This window comes from Tiliqua scincoides, chromosome 8, assembly GCF_035046505.1.
Source record: "Tiliqua scincoides isolate rTilSci1 chromosome 8, rTilSci1.hap2, whole genome shotgun sequence".
In the NCBI taxonomy this organism is placed as follows: Eukaryota; Metazoa; Chordata; class Lepidosauria; order Squamata; family Scincidae; genus Tiliqua; species Tiliqua scincoides.
The window spans coordinates 47951130-47971568 of record NC_089828.1 but is presented as its reverse complement, the minus strand read 5'-3'; the positions used below and the strand labels follow the sequence as shown (position 1 = coordinate 47971568).

Here is a 20439-nt window from a genome sequence, read left to right as displayed (position 1 = left end):
AAAGGCTCAAAGCCCCAATCACTGATCCTAAGGTATAGTCTAAAGAGGTTAGGGTTAGTCATCCCATTTCCTCCTGAAAGGGGAAGCAGTTCTGTTGTTCAGCTTGGAGTCCTAATCCACTATTCATTTAAGGATTTCCTCTAATCCTCCCCCCCCCCAATGTTCAAGGACAAAGGTCGGTTAAAGATAATTTTAAATAAAGCCAATGAAAAACCACAAACTAAATACTCTACATCAGCCCAACATGACCCTGGTTTGACCCTTGGACATGGCAGGACACTGCTTTGAAAAGACCTCAACCTAACAAGCCAAGCAGGAATCACACACATAAATTCAGCTGGGTTATCCGCAGGTGACTCACAGGTGAGGGGAGACTTCGTAGAAGCTAACTCCACGATAACGGTCCATGTGCTGCTTGCTGTAGATTTCCAGGTCCTTGTATGGATTGACTGAGACCAAGACAGAGCCAATGTAGGTCTAGGGAGGGGGAGGAGAAAGGCACAGAGTCAGGTTGGGGAAGGACCCCCTAGGGAGGCACTGGGGCCCAGGCAGGCAGCAAAATGGGGCACACAGACAGCCAGATCCTTCTTCTCAATGACTGCACCATTAAAATTCCCTCCGGAAGAATTCGGAGCCATTATATGGCTCTGCATTTGGCCTCAGTAGGCCTGTTAGTTCTCAGCTGCCTTGGCCATCATTTTCATAATGGTGGGACAGAGGAATACAAACGCTGATAACAAATACACTAACTGACAGCCCAATCATCTGGGTCCATTATTTATTTATTTGCAGAATGTATATCCCGCCTTTCTCCAACAGTGAAGGGGACTCAAGGCATCTGAAGACGTAAGTTCCCTTCCACTATCACAATTGCAGCAGTGATGCTGCAAAGGGTGCACTGCTGCGCAGAGCCCAGGAACCAGCAACAGAAGCTGCCAGCTGCCCCTGGCACTCATTGATGGATCTCCTGGATCCCACCAAAGTAAGAATGAACATGGGGTGACGTTCCTAGGAGGACTGGGGGAGGTCAGGAGGCACGTCAGGGGAGAGAGGGGTTATATTCTAGCACAAGCAACATGCACCGGGATGCTATTCCTTCCTGAGCTTCCCGAAATGTCCTCTTTCTCTCCTCAGATTTGCACCAGTCTGTGCCCTAGGATTGGCCAGAGCCTGACATCTTTAACCTTCTGCTCTCATATTATCAAAGAATCTTGTGGCACCTTAAAGGCCACACATTTATTTCAGCCAAAGTTTCCAAGGACTACAAGCCACTTCAACAGGTGCACAAAGTGTTATCCTCAACAGGCAGGTGTACAGGTAGGGATAGAGTGAAAGGCAAAATAAAAAAATAAAAAAAAGAACATGGCAAGAGGTGCAGTCGAGAGGCTCTGGGATGGATCATTTGCAGTCCACAACCATTATTATGTAAAGTACAGTGACAACTTGCAACACCATCAAAGCAGTTGAGGCAACTTCCCTGGTTATCCTGAGCTAAGTTACAGGAGTACAGAGGCCGGAACAACTGTTTCCTATTAGAGCCTGCACAGACATGAAGGTAGAAATTAAACAGTCAAAGAATACGAGTCATACAGTGACTGTTCTTATGTGAAGGTAAATGCGTAAGTGAAGTGCAATGATAATTCACATCAGCATACAGTCTAAGCCTTAGACAGTCTTAGCCTTGAACTAAGGCTGCAATCCTAACCAACTTTCCAGCACTGAATTAAGGGCAATGCAACTCCAAGGTAAGGGAACACACATTGCCTTACCTTGAGGAGGCCTCCATGACTGTCCCCCAACTGCAGGATGCAGAACATGCCTCAATGCCACAGCACAGTATGCCAGTGCTGGAAAGTTGGTTAGGATTGCACCCTAAGTTACTTAACAAGGTAGTGAGACAAAACATGTTCATCTTTGTTCTGGCCAAACTGTAAATTGTCACTGTCCTTGACATCATGATCACCACCAACTGCACCTCTTCCATCCCAAAGACCTTTAGAGGGACCACAGCTCAGTGCAAGAGCACCTGCTTTGCATGCAGAAAGTTCCCAGTTTACTCTCTGGCTGCAACTCCAGGTAGAGCAGAGAAAAATCCTGGTTGTGAAACCTTGGAGAGTTGTTACCAGTCAGTGTAGATAATACTGAGCTAGATGGACCAGCGGTCTCACTCAGCAGAAGGCAGCTCCTACATTCCTAGGATCACACTTCAAGCACCTGATGACGTGGACTCTAACCCATGAATGCTGAAATGAAGTGTGTGTGGGTCAAATCAGACCAGAAACATGTAATATGTTATATAGTTTGATGGGGACAGGGGAAAAACATGGCAAAACGATAATGGGGGCAAGGGGTAGGATTTTGTCCTCTATGGTTCTGATCCCACTTGCAAACCTCTCCCCTACCAATGGACATTTCTTTCTCAAAAAAATAGCTCATGGGGTGGGTGCCACTAAAGCCCCCTCCTGATTACGGTCTCAGGACTGGTTAGATGAACACAGTGTGGGCCACATCATGCACTTTCAGTAATATAAGATTTGGCCTTAACACAGCTACCCCCTAGAAGTTGCTCCTACATTTGGAATCAAGCCAGAACAGGAGCGCTTGACACAGAGAGGAAGAACTTAGTGGAAAAATCCTCTTGCTTTGGGTGAACAGGCAGAAGTGACATCTACAATCCTTTGTTTCCCCAGAGGCTCTGTTTGCCCCAAAGGGAGAGGAAGGAGCACCGTTCCATACCCCAGTTACTTACATAGATCAAGTTCTCCTTGAATCGCTTCCGCAGGTTTTCAATAAAAGCTGCTTCGCTGGTGAAGTTCTCCAACAGAACAAAGTCCTGGACTCCCACCCGGTCCCGGGCTGTTAGGGCACTCTCCATTGCGACCCGAACTCCGTCACTTCCGATTGCCTGCAAGGAAGCACAGAAGAAGGGAAAGCTGAGATGAGATTGGCAGACAGAATGCAAGAAAGATCCGGGGGGGGGGGAACCTCCCAATGGTTGGCATCTGTGCAGCTGGGCCAAACAGCAAAGCCGAACATCCCACAGCATCAGCAAGGGAGGTGAAGCGACATTCATCCTTGCAAAGACACAGAATCTGACTCTTTTTAGGCTCCTTTAGGACCAGCCAGGTCTTTAAAAGTCTCTGAAAGCAGTAAAGCTGTGGCACTGCCTTTGCAAGAAGGCTGCAATCTCCCCTCTCCCACCCCCAAACGGCACACCCCACAGAGTGGAACTGAGATGATGCTCCTCAGTTCTCTCTTGCTCTTTCACTAGAGGGTCTTCTTTACTGCCAGAGCTTTACCATGGCTGATCGAACGGGACTGGATCAGTTCAAGCTGGAAATATAGTTTAAGTGAAATTTCACCCTAAGGATAGATAGTTCAACTCTCAGAACTGCCATACATGAATCTGGCTGGTTATGGGAGCCTTCATCAAACGGGCAGCCAAAGTGTGATACATCATTCAAGCATCAAGAACTTCACCACTGTGACCCTATCCAAACCATACACACCTTCCCCACCTTTGCCTTGCACCCACATTATTAGAGAGGCAAGCAAGGCCCCCCCCCGGAGACAGTCACAAGCCCCCCCCTAGCCCTTTTGTCAGTCACACAGCTATCAAGACAAATATGCTCCATCATGAGCTCACCTCATGCTGGGGCAGGTGGTAACCAACTGGAACGAGGGACCTTTTCAGCTGGATCTGCTGCCACAAGCCCTCGGTATTCATGGCTAGCTAGTAAGGAATCTGTGCACCACAATGTCCCCCAACACCCTTGCAGGGAAGTGAAAGGAATAATCATGTCTGCCTAGTTCAGAACAGAGTCCCTTAGAGAAAACTTTCAACACCAATAAGAACATCTCCTCCCTTTGTGCATTCCCCAGAGAAGAGAGGGAGCCTTCCAGAGAAGGGAGATGCACCTGTGTTTCTTAGGCAAGTTTCTTATGCAAGTGTTGCCTGCCACTTGCTCTCTGCAGAAAGAAAAAGAGCAAAACTGCAGGTCTTCTCTGTTGGCGGGCTTGTGGAAGGCAAGTCTGCCAACACAAAGCAAGTGCTACTGACAGCAGGACAGTGTCCGGATGGTTTGGCCTCCAAAGCACTGCCAGCCAAGACTGTAGGCTCAGCAGGAAGAAATTGCCAAGGCTCTAAGCACTGCCCAGCAAGATCTCAGCAGAACCTAAATGCATGGTTGTTATTGCGGGGGGGGGGGGGGTTCCAGGAGGTGGTAGGCAGCTGCATTTCATTCAAACCCCAGCATGCTGCGGAAAAAATGCCATTGTAAATCTGTTTCTTGCTCTGTTGCCACTGGACATTTCAGAGGACACAAAGATCTTCCAAAGAGCATTGCGTACACAGTAAAATGATTTCAGGGCCACCTAGCAATTGATCAGTCCTCTAAGCAGAATAGCTAAACAAATCTTCTTGAAAATTCACAGTAGGAGTCAGTCACAGCACTCACATACCACTTTAAAGGGCTATTTCACTCTAGCACATTTTAGTACCCAGAGCAGGTGACAAGGGAAAAGAGAAAAGGAACAAGGAAAAGATGCAGACACAACACCACTGGCCACCAGAAACCCATCACTGAACTTCGGTCTCATCTTGAAGGATCAGGTTCTCCCCAAGACCTATGCCTAAGCAACTAGCTAACATCTGGGTAAGAAGGGCTAGAACTTCCCCATGCACTGGGCACTGCAGACACTGTTTCACTCGTTGGTCAGATATGAAGCGGAATTCAAAGCAGAGAAGAATCTACAGCACTGCAGTTTGGCTGGCGTGACCTGCAAATGGGCCGAGAAGCCCTTCCTTTGAGCTCCAGTGGTAGGGCAGGATCCACGTTCCACTACCCGCCTACAGTTCTGGCATGCTCCATACACTCCCTTTCCCTTCCAAGCCAGCCACAGTAGGACTGGCAGTGGGGATGATGTTAGCTGAGAGGCAGGGATCAAACTGAACTGCCAGCAGCAAGACTGGCCAATGGGCCAGCTGAGGACAGTGTCTGCGGGTGAGGAGCCAAGTCACTTCCCCCCTCTGTCTTGCTTGATTGCTTGCTTGCTGTCACTACCAGTGCAATCATAGCTGGCTGAAGCTCCAAGCTCCAGACCGGCTTGCTGCCTTTCCTGGGATCTGCAGACAGACTGCAGGAAACATGAGGCAACACAGCCTGTTGGCAGCTTCTTCCTTTTCCTCAATGCAGCTGTGCGCAGCTAGGTTGAAAGCTAAAAGGCTCTTGATATTTGTCTGCAAACCAGATTTGGTCCACAGATTGCCAGTCTGCCCCCAAGTATCACAAGGCCTCACTTCCCACTATTACTGGAGAATCCCTGAAAAGGACTGCCATTGCACTCTCCTCTCCTCATCACTGGCATCCTTCAGTCTCGGGAGACTATGGTATCACGCTCTGAAAAGTGGTTCTTTAACAGCGTCTAGTGTGCCTGAAAAGGCCAATTTGGGAGTGACAATCCCTTCCACACTGGGAGCAAATGTAGTTCCTGGTGTGTCTCCCTGGCTATGGGCCTTCCTTCTTTGCCTCTTAGCCTCAGTCTGTTGGGCAAGTATCTCTTCAAACTGGAAGAGGCCATGCTGCACAGCCTGCCTCCAAGCGGGACGCTCAGAGCCAAGGTTTCCCATCTGTTGAGGTCCATTCCTAAGGCCTTCAGATCCCTCTTGCAGATGTCCTTGTATCGCAGCCGTGGTCTACCTGTAGGGCGCTTTCCCTGCACGAGTTCTCCATAGAGGAGATCTTTTGGGATCCAGTCATCATCCATTCTCACAACATGACCAAGCCAATGCAGGCGTCTCTGTTTCAGCAGTGCATACATGCTAGGGATTCCAGCTCGTTCCAGGACTGTGTTGTTTGGAACTTTGTCCAGCCAGGTGATGCCGTGGATGCATCAGAGGCAGTGCATGTGGAAAGCATTCAGTTTCCTCTCCTGTTGTGAGTGAAGAGTCCATGACTTGCTGCAGTATGGAAGCGTACTCAAGACGCAAGCTCTGTAGACCTGGATCTTGGTATGTTCCATCAGCTTCTTGTTGAACCGTACACTCTTTCCGAGGCTGGAAAACGTGGTAGCTGCTTTACTGATGCGTTTGTTTAGCTCGGTATCGAGAGAAAGTGTGTCGGAGATCGTTGAGTCAAGGTACACAAAGTCATGGACAACCTCCAGTTCATGCGCAGAGATTGTAATGCAGGGAGGTGAGTCCACATCCTGAACCATGACCTGTGTTTTCTCCTCTCCTATGACAGTACATACTGATGAGAAATGGCAATGAGAGATGGACACTTGAGCTCTGCTCATAAGACTGAAAGGCACCTTCAAAGTGCTGCTTCTGTTTAGCAGGGAGAGAGCAACTGACCCTATTCACCCCAGCACAGTGTCTTTTCCAATCACTGTTGGCTGGTGTAAGCCCCTTCAAGGCTGGGAAGCATATTTTCATTTATTTTGATATGCACAGAAAACACTTTGTTGTTGCTGCTGCTGAAAAAGATTATCCAAATATTTTTAACAATAAGATAATAATAATGGAAGTGAACAAAATATCTCTGAAGCCCTGAAAAGTAGTTTTTTTCAGAACAGAAATTGTAAAGAGAGAATTACTTATGAAGTTTATATTTCATCCATCCTCTATGGCAGTGGTTCTCACACATTTAGCACAGGGACCCACTTTTTAGAATGAAAATCTGTCAGGACCCACCGGAAGTGATGACCGGAAGCGACATCATCAAGCAGGAAAATTTTTAACAATCCTAGGCTGTAATCCTACCCACACTTACCCAGGAGTAAGTCCCATTGACTATCATTGTTAAAATATACATAGTAGCTTGTTCAAAGTACAGGTCTGTAACATTTCTCCAAATGCAGTCATGCAGTCAAATGTATGGTAGCATCAAGTCCAATAGTTTAAAAATAAAATATTGAAATGAATTGGGACCCACCAGAAATTGGCTCACAACCCACCTAGTGGGTCCTGACCCACAGTTTGAGAAACACTGCTCGATGGACATTTTTTTTGTTTCAAAGTCTATTGGTAGGAGTTCTTGTACCAGGCTACGATCAATGTTCATTATTTCTTCCCCTCTTTTGTGCTCTAATTTTAGATGCTTATTGGACCTTGGCTAGAGTCTTGCTCTGTATTTAAAAGCATATTGGCAACCTTCAGTCTCGAAAGACTATGGTATCGCGCTCTGAAAGGTGGTTCTGGCACAGCGTCTAGTGTGGCTGAAAAGGCCAATCCGGGAGTGACAATCCCTTCCACACTGGGAGCAAGTGCAGTCTGTTCCTGGTCTGTCTCCCTGGCTATGGGCCTTCCTTCTTTGCCTCTTTGCCTCAGACTGCTGGCAAAGTGTCTCTTCAAACTGGGAAAGGCCATGCTGCACAGCCTGCCTCCAAGTGGGCCGCTCAGAGGCCAGGGTTTCCCATCTGTTGAGGTCCATCCCTAAGGCCTTCAGATCCCTCTTGCAGATGTCCTTGTATCGCAGCTGTGGTCTACCTGTAGGGCGCTTTCCTTGCACGAGTTCTCCATAGAGGAGATCCTTTGGGATCCAGCCATCATCCATTCTCACGACATGACCGAGCCAACGCAGGCGTCTCTGTTTCGGCAGTGAATACATGCTAGGGATTCCAGCACGTTCCAGGACTGTGTTGTTTGGAACTTTGTCCTGCCAGGTGATGCCGAGGATGCGTCGGAGGCAGCACATGTGGAAAGCGCTCAGTTTCCTCTCCTGTTGTGAGCGAAGAGTCCATGACTCGCTGCAGTACAGAAGTGTACTCAGGACGCAAGCTCTGTAGACCTGGATCTTGGTATGTTCCGTCAGCTTCTTGTTGGATCAGACTCTCTTTGTGAGTCTGGAAAACGTGGTAGCTGCTTTACCGATGCGCTTGTTTAGCATAAAATCATCTATATATAATGCTGAAAAAACCAGTTGTGTTTTGGTATATTCGTCCTCCATGCTTTTCATCATCTGTATGAAACCTCTGGGGAAGGTTATATGTACTTGGGTGCCTATCAAAAAGTGACAGACACCTGCTCTATAACTCCTATCATCTAAGCCTGGGGAGGTGGGAAGGTTTGGAACCAGTGTCTGCGAGCAGTTTTGGATCAGACAAGGGTGAACAAACTGAAGCCAATTTCAGATAAGGGAAAAGTGTTGGCTGCAAGGAGGACTTCCTAATGACCCAGGCAGAGAGACACAAACTGTTCTGGACAGGGCTTCATTGTCTCTGAAACAAAAAGCTCATAGCCTAGGAGTATCCCAAGATCTACAACTCCTTCTGGATGCTCAAGCAGAGGCAATAGCAGCTAAAAGTGCCCCTTACTGTCATTTGGGAAGTCAGATGAACCCTTCCCTGGAATAGACGGGTCGAGCTTCAGTCACTCATCCTCTAGTGACCTCCAGGTCAGATTACTGTAATGCACTTTGCATGGGACTGCCCTTGAAGACAGTCAAAGTTCTGTCTGGGGTCAAGAGGCTGAACTGTATCAGACCAGGCCTTTACTGGCTACATGGACTACCGCTTTGTTTTGGGGTTCAATTCTGGGGGTGGGCTTTACCATTTCAAGCCCCTTAAACGGTCTGGGACTGCTGAGCTCTCACAAGAATCACTCCCTCCTTTTACAAGCCTGCCCATGAACTCTGTTGTACTACTTTACATAGTATTTATCACATTTTTATACTGCCCTTCCTCCAAGGAGAGCAGGATGGTGCACATGGTTCTTCTCCTTTTGTCCTCAAAACAGCCCAGTAAAGTAGGTGAAACTGAGAGATAGCAACTGGCCCAAGGTCACCCACGAAGCTTTGTGGCTAAGTGGGGATTTGAACTTGGATCTTCTAGGTCTAAAGGCCCAATCCTATCCAACTTTCCAGTGCTGATAAAGCTATCTCAATGGGGTGTGTGCTGAATCCTGTGGTAGTGATGGGGAGTCATGGAGACCTCCTCAAGGTAACAAATGCTCCCTTACTTTGGGGCTGCATTGCTGCTGTATCAGTGCTAGAAAGTTGGATAGGATTGGGCCAACCACATTCACAGCTGACCATGGATTCAAATCCAAGTGCCCTAATCCAGTTTCCCTTTGGTTGCTTCTCTTCAGACTAATATTAGTGAACATTTGAACTGCATTTCTGAGTGTGCAACAAATTTCACAGGTATTACCATGATGCAATCCTTAAAGTCATTCTATAAATCCCAAATGGGGATGCCTGAGATTACAGGGAACAACTTTGCCTAAAGCCACCTGCTGAGTCTCTGGCTATGTCAGCTCTCTTCCAGGGCACCTGCAGAGTCTTTGCACCTCTGTTGGAGATTACAAGAATTGCCGGCCTCATTCCTTTCCCAGTCTGCTCAAGTGCCAGACTGGAAATGTCTGAACAGGAGAGGCACAAACTTCAGTCAAAATGCCTTTATTTATGGCGTGTGTGAGTAAGAATTAGAGAGAGAGAGAGAGAGAGAGAGAGAGAGAATCCTGCTCCTGGGAATACCTGACAACCCCAACTACACAAGGAAGAGGAGAAGGCAGCGGAAGCATCAGCTTTCATCACCCGCCAACCGGAGGCATGGAACTCCCTCCCAGCAGGCTCCACAATGAATCACACGTCTTGCACAAAGAGGAGCGAGTGGGGCAGGGGGAAGGCTGCTCCAAGCGCCAAGGAGGAATGCTCTTGGACAGCCATGCTCCTGCATTTGTGGCTACAAATGGCTGCTCCCTCTTTTGAGGTGGGCTCTTACTGGGACAACTCCCGCAGAGGGAGGAGGGCAGGCCTAGTTGAGGCTGCTGATGCGAGAAGGGAAACTGTCCATTTCTCAGCACTGCTCTCAGCTGATTTGTCCTCCTTTCCAAAAGCCAACTGAACCCACAGAGCAACAATGGCTCTCTGTTGCAAGAAGAATGGTGATCCTGCACACCAGCACACTCAAGAGCAGAGAAGCAGGGAGGGATTGCTCTGCTAAGGAGGACTGTGCCACACATGCCAGGCTCCACCACCTCTGGGGTCCCACAAGCACCTGGATAGCAGGCTCTCATGCCACTCAAACTCTGCTCAGAGGCTACCACTCTGCAAAACCCTGCTCTGAATAAAGCTCAACCCCCCCCCCCCACACACACACAATGGCTTTCCATTCTCCTCGCTTCCTTGCACTGGGCACTTCAGTCTTCCCAGCTTCAGTGTGAGCCTAGAAAGGATGGGGAATGACCACACAAAAAGCCCCAGCATGGAGGGGCACCCACTCATCAGAAACCTCCCTCTACCACATTACATTGACACAGTGGGGTAACGTCACAATTTTGCCACTGCAGAAATGAACTTCTCTCCTTCAGCTGCAAATGAACAGGCGGAGCTGGTGATCCTAGTGGCAATGATGGGGGGGGGGGTTTCTCTTGCATATCTGCTGCCATTTGAACCAACCCCTCCTCAGTGGTGGCCCCCACATTGTGGAATTCCCTGCCCTCTAGTGTGTGTGTGTCTCACACCTTGCCAGTGTTTCAGAGGTTGAAGACTTGGCTCTTTTCACAAGCATCTTATGATGGTTCAGCTCAATAGTTGCTACACCCCTGAGTTTGTTTAATTGGTACTGTCCCTCCCCCACTATATTTTTATCATGTTGCAAGCCCCTTTGGGAGTCCCTAAGGGAGAAAGACAGTACAGACACTTTTGTAAATCATCAGTGTAATGATGTAAGATGGTAAGATGGTGGAATGCCTCATCAAAGATAGGATCTCAAAACACATAGACGAACAGGCCTTGCTGAGAGAGAGTCAGCATGGCTTCTGTAAGGGTAAGTCTTGCCTCACGAACCTTATAGAATTCTTTGAAAAGGTCAACAGGCATGTGGATGTGGGAGAACCCGTGGACATTATATATCTGGACTTTCAGAAGGCGTTTGACACGGTCCCTCACCAAAGGCTACTGAAAAAACTCCACAGTCAGGGAATTAGAGGACAGGTCCTCTCGTGGATTGAGAACTGGTTGGAGGCCAGGAAGCAGAGAGTGGGTGTCAATGGGCAATTTTCACAATGGAGAGAGGTGAAAAGCGGTGTGCCGCAAGGATCTGTCCTGGGACCGGTGCTTTTCAACCTCTTCATAAATGACCTGGAGACAGGGTTGAGCAGTGAAGTGGCTAAGTTTGCAGACGACACCAAACTTTTCTGAGTGATAAAGACCAGAAGTGATTGTGAGGAGCTCCAGAAGGATCTCTCCAGACTGGCAGAATGGGCACCAAAATGGCAGATGCGCTTCAATGTCAGTAAGTGTAAAGTCATGCACATTGGGGCAAAAAATCAAAACTTTAGATATAGGCTGATGGGTTCTGAGCTGTCTGTGACAGATCAGGAGAGAGATCTTGGGGTGGTGGTGGACAGGTCGATGAAAGTGTTGACCCAATGTGCGGTGGCAGTGAAGAAGGCCAATTCTATGCTTGGGATCATTAGGAAGGGTATTGAGAACAAAACGGTTAGTATTATAATGCCGTTGTACAAATCGATGGTAAGGCCACACCTGGAGTATTGTGTCCAGTTCTGGTCGCCGCATCTCAAAAAAGACATAGTGGAAATGGAAAAGGTGCAAAAGAGAGCGACTAAGATGATTACGGGGCTGGGGCACCTTCCTTATGAGGAAAGGCTACGGCGTTTGGGCCTCTTCAGCCTAGAAAAGAGACGCTTGAGGGGGGACATGATTGAGACATACAAAATTATGCAGGGGATGGACAGAGTGGATAGGGAGATGCTCTTTACACTCTCACATAATACCAGAACCAGGGGACATCCACTAAAATTGAGTGTTGGGCGGGTTAGGACAGACAAAAGAAAATATTTCTTTACTCAGCGCGTGGTCGGTCTGTGGAACTCCTTGCCGCAAGATGTGGTGCTGGCGTCTAGCCTAGACGCCTTTAAAAGGGGATTGGACGAGTTTCTGGAGGAAAAATCCATTATGGGGTACAAGCCATGATGTGTATGCGCAACCTCCTGATTTTAGGAATGGGTTAAGTCAGAATGCCAGATGTAGGGGAGAGCACCAGGATGAGGTCTCTTGTTATCTGGTGTGCTCCCTGGGGCATTTGGTGGGCCGCTGTGAGATACAGGAAGCTGGACTAGATGGGCCTATGGCCTGATCCAGTGGGGCTGTTCTTATGTTCTTATGTTCTTATGTGTTTCAAACACTTTCTTGGGTGTAAAAGGGGGCCTGTCTGCATAGGCAGAGTCAAACATCAAAATGAAGGCTATGTCACTACAACACAAATCTATATTGTGGGTCTGCCATTGCAATCACAATGGAAAGTACAACCTCACAGATTATAGAGGAAGCAGCCTTGCATCGAATGAGACCCTTGGCCCATTAGCTCCACTTACGGGCAGTGGTTTTATTTCTTGTCACCACCTTGGAGAGACAGGCAATTCAACCTGAGACCTTCCGTGTGCAAAGCATATACTGTACCGGTGAACACAGCCTCCTTCCACCCTCTAGGTAAGAGACCTGTCCCTTCCCTCCAGCCACTATAACAGGGCAAGGAGCTGTTGTTGGGGGTTGGTCCATGACCCCCAGCTTTCTGGCAGGCCTCTTTGCCTCAAGAACATTGAGCTACACCTGCTCACATGAGTCCCAACTCTCTGCCTCTCCCTAGGAAAAGCAGCATGGTTTGCTCAGGGACGTGCTCTTCAAGTCCACAATGCAAATGTTCTGGGGATCTGGTGCTCCTGCCATCAGTGTGTGAGTGCAGAAACTGTAGCAAATGTCTCAGCACCCAAAGGCAACAGGAAGCCCCTTCTCATTCACACTGCACAGCGGCTGATTAGCATGAGATTCCCTAGCTACCTGTGAATTGCCTGGCTCCTGAGCACACCATTGTAGAAGGTGACAGGCCTCTTCTCTAGCCCTCATGCCCACTGCTGGTGGAGCAGCCCCCTACCAAGCTTTTAAAGGCCACAGGGAGCAGATGAGCAAATCACAGGATTTGTGAGATCCTCCCCTATTCTTACACACAGCTCCCACAAGTTACTGAAGCTCCTGGGGAGATGGGTGACAGGAACCAGAGCACTCACTACTACAGACTGGAAACCAGAATCGCCTCCAGTGAGGAGAAGGAGCCCCACCAAAGAACTCCCTGCCCTACTCCAGAACCTTTTTCCCAGAAATGTCCAGCAAGACTTGTGGCAATCCTATACAACGGTTCTGCCCCTCAGCCTCAATTCCTTTGGGTCATCCTGGGTTGTGACACTTCTGCATTTGGATTTCTACCCAAAAGCCTCCAAGCTCCCTCAGAGAGCCGGACAAATTCTTGCCACTCCTCCCACCCGGGGCCCGCCACAGCAGAAGAAAGCAGCTCAACAGCCTTACCACAGCCCTGAACTTCATGGCCGTCCCTTTCCAGCTTTTGCAGCCTTTTCCAAGTCACCTGATGCTACTTCTCCAAGCAGGAGTCAGAGGAAAAACGCCTGGGCTGCCAGTTGCCTTTTCCCCATCTGTGGCATTTTCGGGGCACTTGGGACTGACTTCCCCCACCCTGGGGCTCGTGCTCCAGACTCTCAGAGAGGGCGTTTGGAGGCGTTGGGGGGGGGAGGGAGGGAGACAGAGAGGCGGCAGCTCTCCTCCCTTCTCTGTGAGCAGCCAGGCACGCTGCTGCTCGATCACAGGATTAATAAAGCGGCCACTGCCCTCCGCCTGCTGCTACTGCGTACGGACTGTTCCTCTCTCTTTCTCTGTGTGCAACCAGCAAAAGAGAGAGAAGTGGAGAGAAAAGGGAGCAGAGTGGCTGGGAAACTTGGGCCACAGCCCAAAACTCATAAAAACCAGAGTGGGGGGAGGCAGCCTCCTTATGGAGGAAGGCAGGCACAAGCTGGAGCCCAGCAAGGCAACCCAGAAGCCACACTTAAGGCTGGTGGCTCCTCCTGGGAGAAGCCTATTGTCTGGACGCACCTCAGGCCTCTCTGAAGTGGCTTCCAAAATGGGCCTCTGATGGCTGTCGCCTCCTCATTTAGAAAATGAGGCTGATCTGGCACTTTCATCTCCCCAAGTGCTCAAACCAGCTTCACACTCATCATCTTGGGAACCTTCACACCCCTATCCTGCAGGGTGGGCCAGTATCGCTATCCCCATGTGCCAGATTGGCTGATCAAGGAAGAGCATTGGCTTCAGGGAGTGTACCACTGTGAAGAGCTTTGAACAGGGAACTTCTGGGGTCAGCTCAAGACTGCCGAGTGGTGGGCGAGAACATCACAGACTGTCCACACATACCCCTCATTTTTCAAATGGGGGGAGCTATAGCAACAGAGCCAGGCAGACATACGAGAGCCTCTCGTATGTAGAGGCTCCCTGACAATTCACTGACTAAGACCACTGTCCCTGGCAGCTGCACGGATGGTAGCCTCCAGTTCAGAGCTCCTGCTCATAACCACTGTGCGATGCCGCCTTCCTGAAATCAAGCCCAAAATGGTCAGTGGTATCCTTGCGCCTGAAGGACACTGCTAGATCTTCATGCCAGTTGCAGGAAAAGAATACCCAGGCCACATGTGTCCTGCTCTCGATTCCTAGGAGTTCAGGAGATTCCCTTGAGCGATCCTCACATAGCAGCCCTATTGAGCTAAACAGCCGAGGGCTGTTTCACATAAATAAGAACAACCCCGCTGGATCAGGCCACAGGCCCATCTAGTCCAGCTTTCTGTATCTCACAGTGGCCCACAAATGCCTCACAGCCTAATCCTATGCATGTCTACTCAGAAGTAAGCCCCATTAGAGTCAAAGGGGTTTACTACCAGGAAAGAGTGGATAGGATTGGGCTGTCAGGGAGCACACAAGACAAGAGACCTGCATCCTGGTGCTATTCCTTGCATCTGGCATTATGAGGTAACCCACTTCTAAAGTCAGGAGGTTGCAAATACACATCATGGCTTGTAACCCATGGTGGACTTTTCCTCCAAAAATTTGTCCAATCCCCTTTAAAAGGCATCTAGGTCAGATGCCATCATCACATCCTGTAGCAAGGAGTTCCACAGACTGAGTACACGCTGAGTAAAGGAATATTTTCTTTTGTGTCTGTCCTAACTCTCCCAATTTTAGTGCATGTCCCCTGGTTCTGGAGTTACGTGAGAGGGAAAAGAGCATCTCTCTATCCACTCTATCCATCCCCTGCACAATTCTGTATGTCTCAATCATGTCTCCCCAAAGGCCCCCCTTTTTTCATAAGGGAGATGTCCCAGCCCGGTAATCATTTTAGTTGCTCTTTTTTGCACCTTTTCCATTTCCACAATATCCTTTTTGAGATGTGGTGACCAGAACTGGACACAATACTCCAGGTGTGGCCTTACAATGGCATTATAATATTAGCTGTTTTATTCTCAGTACCTTTTCTTATGATCTCAAGCATAGAACTAGCCTGCTTCACCGCTGCTGCACACTGGTCTGACACTTTCATTGAGCTGTCTACCAGCACCCCAAGATCCCTCTCCTGATCTGTCAGACAGCTCAGAACCCATTAGCCATCATGTATGATTCATGTGAATGCTTCGAGGAGCTTCAGACTGACTACAGCTTTTTGTGGTGCACCCCAGGTTGCTTCTTTCCTACATCCTGTATATTTTGGGTGAAACTGCCAGGCTCAAGGAAGGCTTCCGGATCATTGATGCTGGGCTGCTTTGCTTGGCTCTGACTCGTACATGCCTTCCTTCACGAGCCAAGCATGTTGCCACCCTTTTTGAGGCTTCTGCAGGGTCTACATGAAGTTATTTGCAGCTCCTGCATCACACTGGCAAAGCACAAAATGCGGGATGATCCCCTGATCTGGAGAATGATCCAAGGAAGCTTAGTGCAACCACCTCTGAAGGAGGCAAGGCACCCAACAGGGCAAGGGCCAGGCCACAGCTTTTTCTAGCTACAACAAAAAGCACAAGGCAGAAAAACAAAAGGCATCTGTGCTCTTGTTCCAAGCCTGGGTCACATCAGCTGCTTCCGGTGCCCGAAGGGCAGTGGCTGGCCCTGGGTTACCAGGGCACAGTTGGAGCCAGAATTCCAGCCCTGCCTGGAGAGGCAAGCAGGGCGTGGCACCACAAAGCACATGCCAACAGGACGCAGAGGCACCCGAAGCACGCTCTCTTTTGGGCCTGTCCCATGCAGAAGTAGAGAGGCAGAACCCCTCGACAGCTACCCTTGGCAGAGAGCAGATTCAGCCAGTTTCAACCAACGTCCGCGGACTCCTTTGCTCACAGCCTATAAGCAGCTGTTTCCTAGCACACAGATTCTCACCCAAGGAAGGGACTGGTTGGGAACATGCCCTGGGCAGAGGGGAGCTTGCCAGGTTGCACCTGCTCTTCTGCCACAGGACCTTGCCATGCTCACATGACAGATTGTTCCGGTGATCAGGAATCAGATGGCTTTACTAATGGTGTTTCTAGTCCTTTTTCTGATCTGATGGTCCTTGTTTCAGCCATGAGCTACAGTTTTCAATGCCACCAGTTGGTTGATTCTGCTCCCCACTCCTCTTGCATCAGCTGAACCAGGATGAGCCTCTCAGCGTATCCTAACCACACCCCTTCTTTCCTCAAGTTATCACACGTTCGGCAAGAGATCTCAGAAGGCAGAAGACTCCACAGAAGACAGTGCACTGTTGTTCAAGGATAATCTCCTCATAAGAGCTGCCTTGGGACCAGCAACTGAAAAAGGTGCTGAAACATGCACCTGACTCAGGTAAAGGAATCCCAGGAAATACCTCAGCTCAGAGTAGTTCCCCAATACAGGGGTGAAAGAGGGAGGTGGCTCCTGCCTGCTGCAACAATTCCTCATATTGCATCATGACTTGAGCATGGCATAAAACAGAGGACAGGGAGCAAAGGGGCCCAGCCACCTTAGACAGCCTAATGCAATGTCAAGTATGAGAGTTCCATATCAGACACTAGCAGGCCAGCCTTCTTTTGCAAAGCAAGCTGCCATTCCCAGTCAAGGGGTGCTAGACTCCGGCCAGCTCCTATGAAATAAATTTTCACCAGGAAACCGCAGCAACCCTCAGCACCCCCTCCTTTGGCAAAGCTGCCTTTGCTCTCCAGGAACTAGCCTGCAAAGCCAAACAAGAGCCACATGGGATGCCTTCTCAGGGTTCAGCTCAGTAACGATTCCAAGGATGGCTCACAAATGCTGCATCCCATGGCAAAGCAGTCAGGCATGTGAGTTTTTCAACTGTCACCAATAAGTGCCCACACAATGAAACCGCTGAGCGGCTCAGAATGCAAGCTCCACGGACACCCAGCTCTCTCCCATGGCTGACTGTCACAGACAGAATTCAGAAATGATGTACTGGAGAATAGAAGTGTCTGCCATGTCACAGATACAAATGCTCTCGGCACGGAGTGGGGTTACCAGAGCAACTACTGAGTTCCAGGGAGTGCAGGCCCATGCAGGAAGGTATTCCACTGTGCTGTTCCCAGTCTAGGTCCTTGCCTGGAAGGAAGCTCAGCTTATCAGGCCCTCCTGCCCTAGGCCCCTCCACAATCTTCTCTGCTACCCAGAGAAGCACCACCCTACAGAGCCAGGGTTCTGGGCTGTCACAGCTGGGCTGCTCCCCAGCCTGCCAAACATAGTATGAACCAGAAGAAGCTCCAGCTCACAAAGCCTGAGTCAGCTCAGCCAGTGCCCGGTTCTCCTCCCAGCAGTCCCCTCCTAGCAGCCAAGCTGTCATTTTCCTTTTAAGGAGAAAAAATGTTTTCACAGGAAAAGTTGTTCAGAGCCTGTGGTTGCTGGAATCCTCCTCCACTGGAAACAAATCCTCCTAGTGATAGACTCCATAGACTAAAAAGCTGGTCAGAACCTCAACCATGAAGGGAGGAGCTGACTGCCTCTCCCTTGTTGCCCTGGTTTGGGGTCGAGATAGCCCCTGGGTCGCTGGAAAAAGAATTGCCCACAGAGAGTGGATCAGAATCTCTCAATAGTCCAAAAAGGCTCAACTTCTCTACACAAATCAGAGGACACATTTCCAGACTTCACGACTGCTGAGAGAAGATGGGAATTGCACAGGCCAAGTCTGCAGGAAGGGAGGCACTGGCACCTTCAGAGTCCCCCCCCCCCACTTGTGTACCAGGCAACCCGTTCTCTGAGACTCCTCTCGCCGTGTTCAGAATTAGACCAAAAACAAAATCTGCCCCCAAAGTCACACAGACAAAGCCCATTTGTGCCAACCTCCCTTATTCTGAACAAAGCATCTGCAGTGTATATTGTCTCTTTGTTTTTTTCTGAAAATACTTTCATCAGGATTATTTCAAGATGGGTTTATGCTGCTGTAAAGGACATTCTCGATATCATGCAGAGGATGTCTCGGTCTGCCCTGGGCCAGGAGGTGCACCCGGAGACACCAGATATGGATTGAGACCAAATGTTGCTCCTCTGCATTTTTCAATGGAGGAAACAGGATTTCCTCTTGACTACTCCCCCAACACAATCCCAGGGAAAAAAGCTTCTAAGAATAGGAAATGACTGTATAAGGGCAGATCTACATTGAACTCCTTGTCCTTTGGAAGGAAAAAGAGAAAGCAGACGAGGGGCAGTTCTTCCCACATATACACTGATCAGTCCCACTTCTTTCCAAGGAGAGGGAGCTGCATTCCTGTATCTCCTCTTGTGGAGGGTGGGTAGGGTCAGAGGCACTCAGAAGGGCAGCCCTCACCACTGTTGACTTCTTGGCCATGTGGAAACTGGCCCAGGGCTCAGGACAGTGGCAAGACCCTCAGCAAAGCCAAGGATGCTTCCCTTCAAGCCTTGTTGTAATTACAGATTCTAATTTACGAAGCAGGAGAAAACAGAGAGGCCTGCTGAGAATGAAAAGGTGGGAGGGCCCAACATTCCCTCAACCCTAAGGATGATCAATGCCAGAATCCATAAGGTTATGCTTCAAGTTGGGTTGCTCTCAGAAGTTCACTATTGGCAGCATTATAAGCCTCCAGTTCATCCAAGACATCAGACATACCCTGAAGGCTGTGACAAAGACACACAGGCAAACCATGGGAAGTCCGAAGACTGAAGGTCTTTGGGTATGACTGAAGGTCACCAGACAGCTGGGGGTGGCCAATATCTGGGACAGCAATTTTCAACCTTTTTCATCTCATGGCACATTGAGAAGGTGCTAAAATTGTCAAGGTGCACCACTGGGTTTTTTGACAAAGCACACCATGCTGCTGGTTGGGGGCTCACAATCTCCCAAGGACCCTACTAATAAATGACCCCCAAACTCCCACGGCACACCTGCAGAACATTCACAGCACACCAATGTGCCATGACTCATTGGTTGAAAACTGCTGATTTGATTGGTAGAAGAAGAAAAATATTTCACTGTCAACCCATAAAGCATAAATGGGACCAAGAGTGCCTTCTCCTTTGACTGCAGCCAGTATTGGAGCCACTTGACATGGTGCCTCCTGACCAGCCCCCAATGGTGCACTGGGCATCAGTAAAGAGTTCAGGGGTTGGCCCAGCCAGTGCCTGACTTTGCCAATCCAATCCCCCTGCATTTGCAAGCGTTTCGGGCTTGCACACGTCTCCCCCCCATGTTAAGAGCAAAGATGTGCAAAATGGTAGCCCAGGTTGACACTTTTCATAGTCATTAAACTGCAAAAGCTAATTAATTCTTTTCACGCCAGCTTGGGACACTGACAATGAACTGAGAGAGCAGCTAAGCAGCCCCTTGTGACTCTGTGACAGGTTGGCACAAAGTCCCCACTCTGAACTCAGGCGCTGAGCATGTTGCTTGCTCTGTTGATAACCGAAGCCAAGTTCTCAGGAGACTGTTAATGGCTTGTTTGTTCAGTTTCAGACACAGGATTATTTCCCAGCAAAGACAAGAGCAACCCGCACTACCATCTCTGGCCCAGGGAGGTTTTCAAGAGGTAGAATTGTGTTGGGCAGGAGGGGCACAAATGGTCTCAAGAATGTCTCACAGAACAGCGGTGGCATTTATACGGGCAAGAAAACTCACCAAGGTGGGCCTACCATTAGCCAGAAGCGCCAGAACATTCTTGGACTCCACTGGCTCCTTCAAGAGACAAAAGAGGCGCATAGAGCACAGTTGCAGTAGAACAGAGACCTGCACAGCTGTGAGTCAACAAGACAGACCAGGTATTCTGGGATGGGGGGAGGGTCAAAAGAAGTCATTCATCCTGGTCTATTATTGATTCCTATACAATGGCACTTGTAATTAAGAGGACAGGTAAAGGGAAGCCTCATTCATTATAGAGGAACACTTACATCCCCGGGATGAAAACCTAAGCGAAAATGAAATGCAGCAGCAGCAGCTGTTCCTGCTCAACCAAGCCCCATCCTTCCCCTTGGCACTGCAAGGTCACTCCTGTACACAAAGAAAGAGCGAGGGTAGAGACATGACTTCTGGAAGGAGCTCCGTAGAGACAACGACTTTTCAGCAAAAGAACCTTAGCCCGGGACATGCCCCTAAGCCATGATAAGGCCAAGGCCCCCCCTT

General features: G+C 49.2%; 1 protein-coding gene across 3 annotated transcripts in view; it reads right to left on the bottom strand.

The window, feature by feature from the left end:
• MYO1C (myosin IC) overlaps window positions 1-20439 on the bottom strand; it is a 61629-nt gene that overhangs the window by 23129 nt on the left and 18061 nt on the right. For all 3 annotated transcript variants that reach the window (XM_066635122.1, XM_066635123.1, XM_066635121.1), the window contains exons 2-3: window positions 2750-2905; window positions 362-477 (exon numbers count right to left, since the gene is read on the bottom strand). In XM_066635122.1, the coding sequence (XP_066491219.1) occupies window positions 362-477; window positions 2750-2875 (242 nt within the window). In that variant the 5' untranslated portion in view covers window positions 2876-2905. The remainder of the gene's footprint in view (window positions 1-361; window positions 478-2749; window positions 2906-20439) is intronic.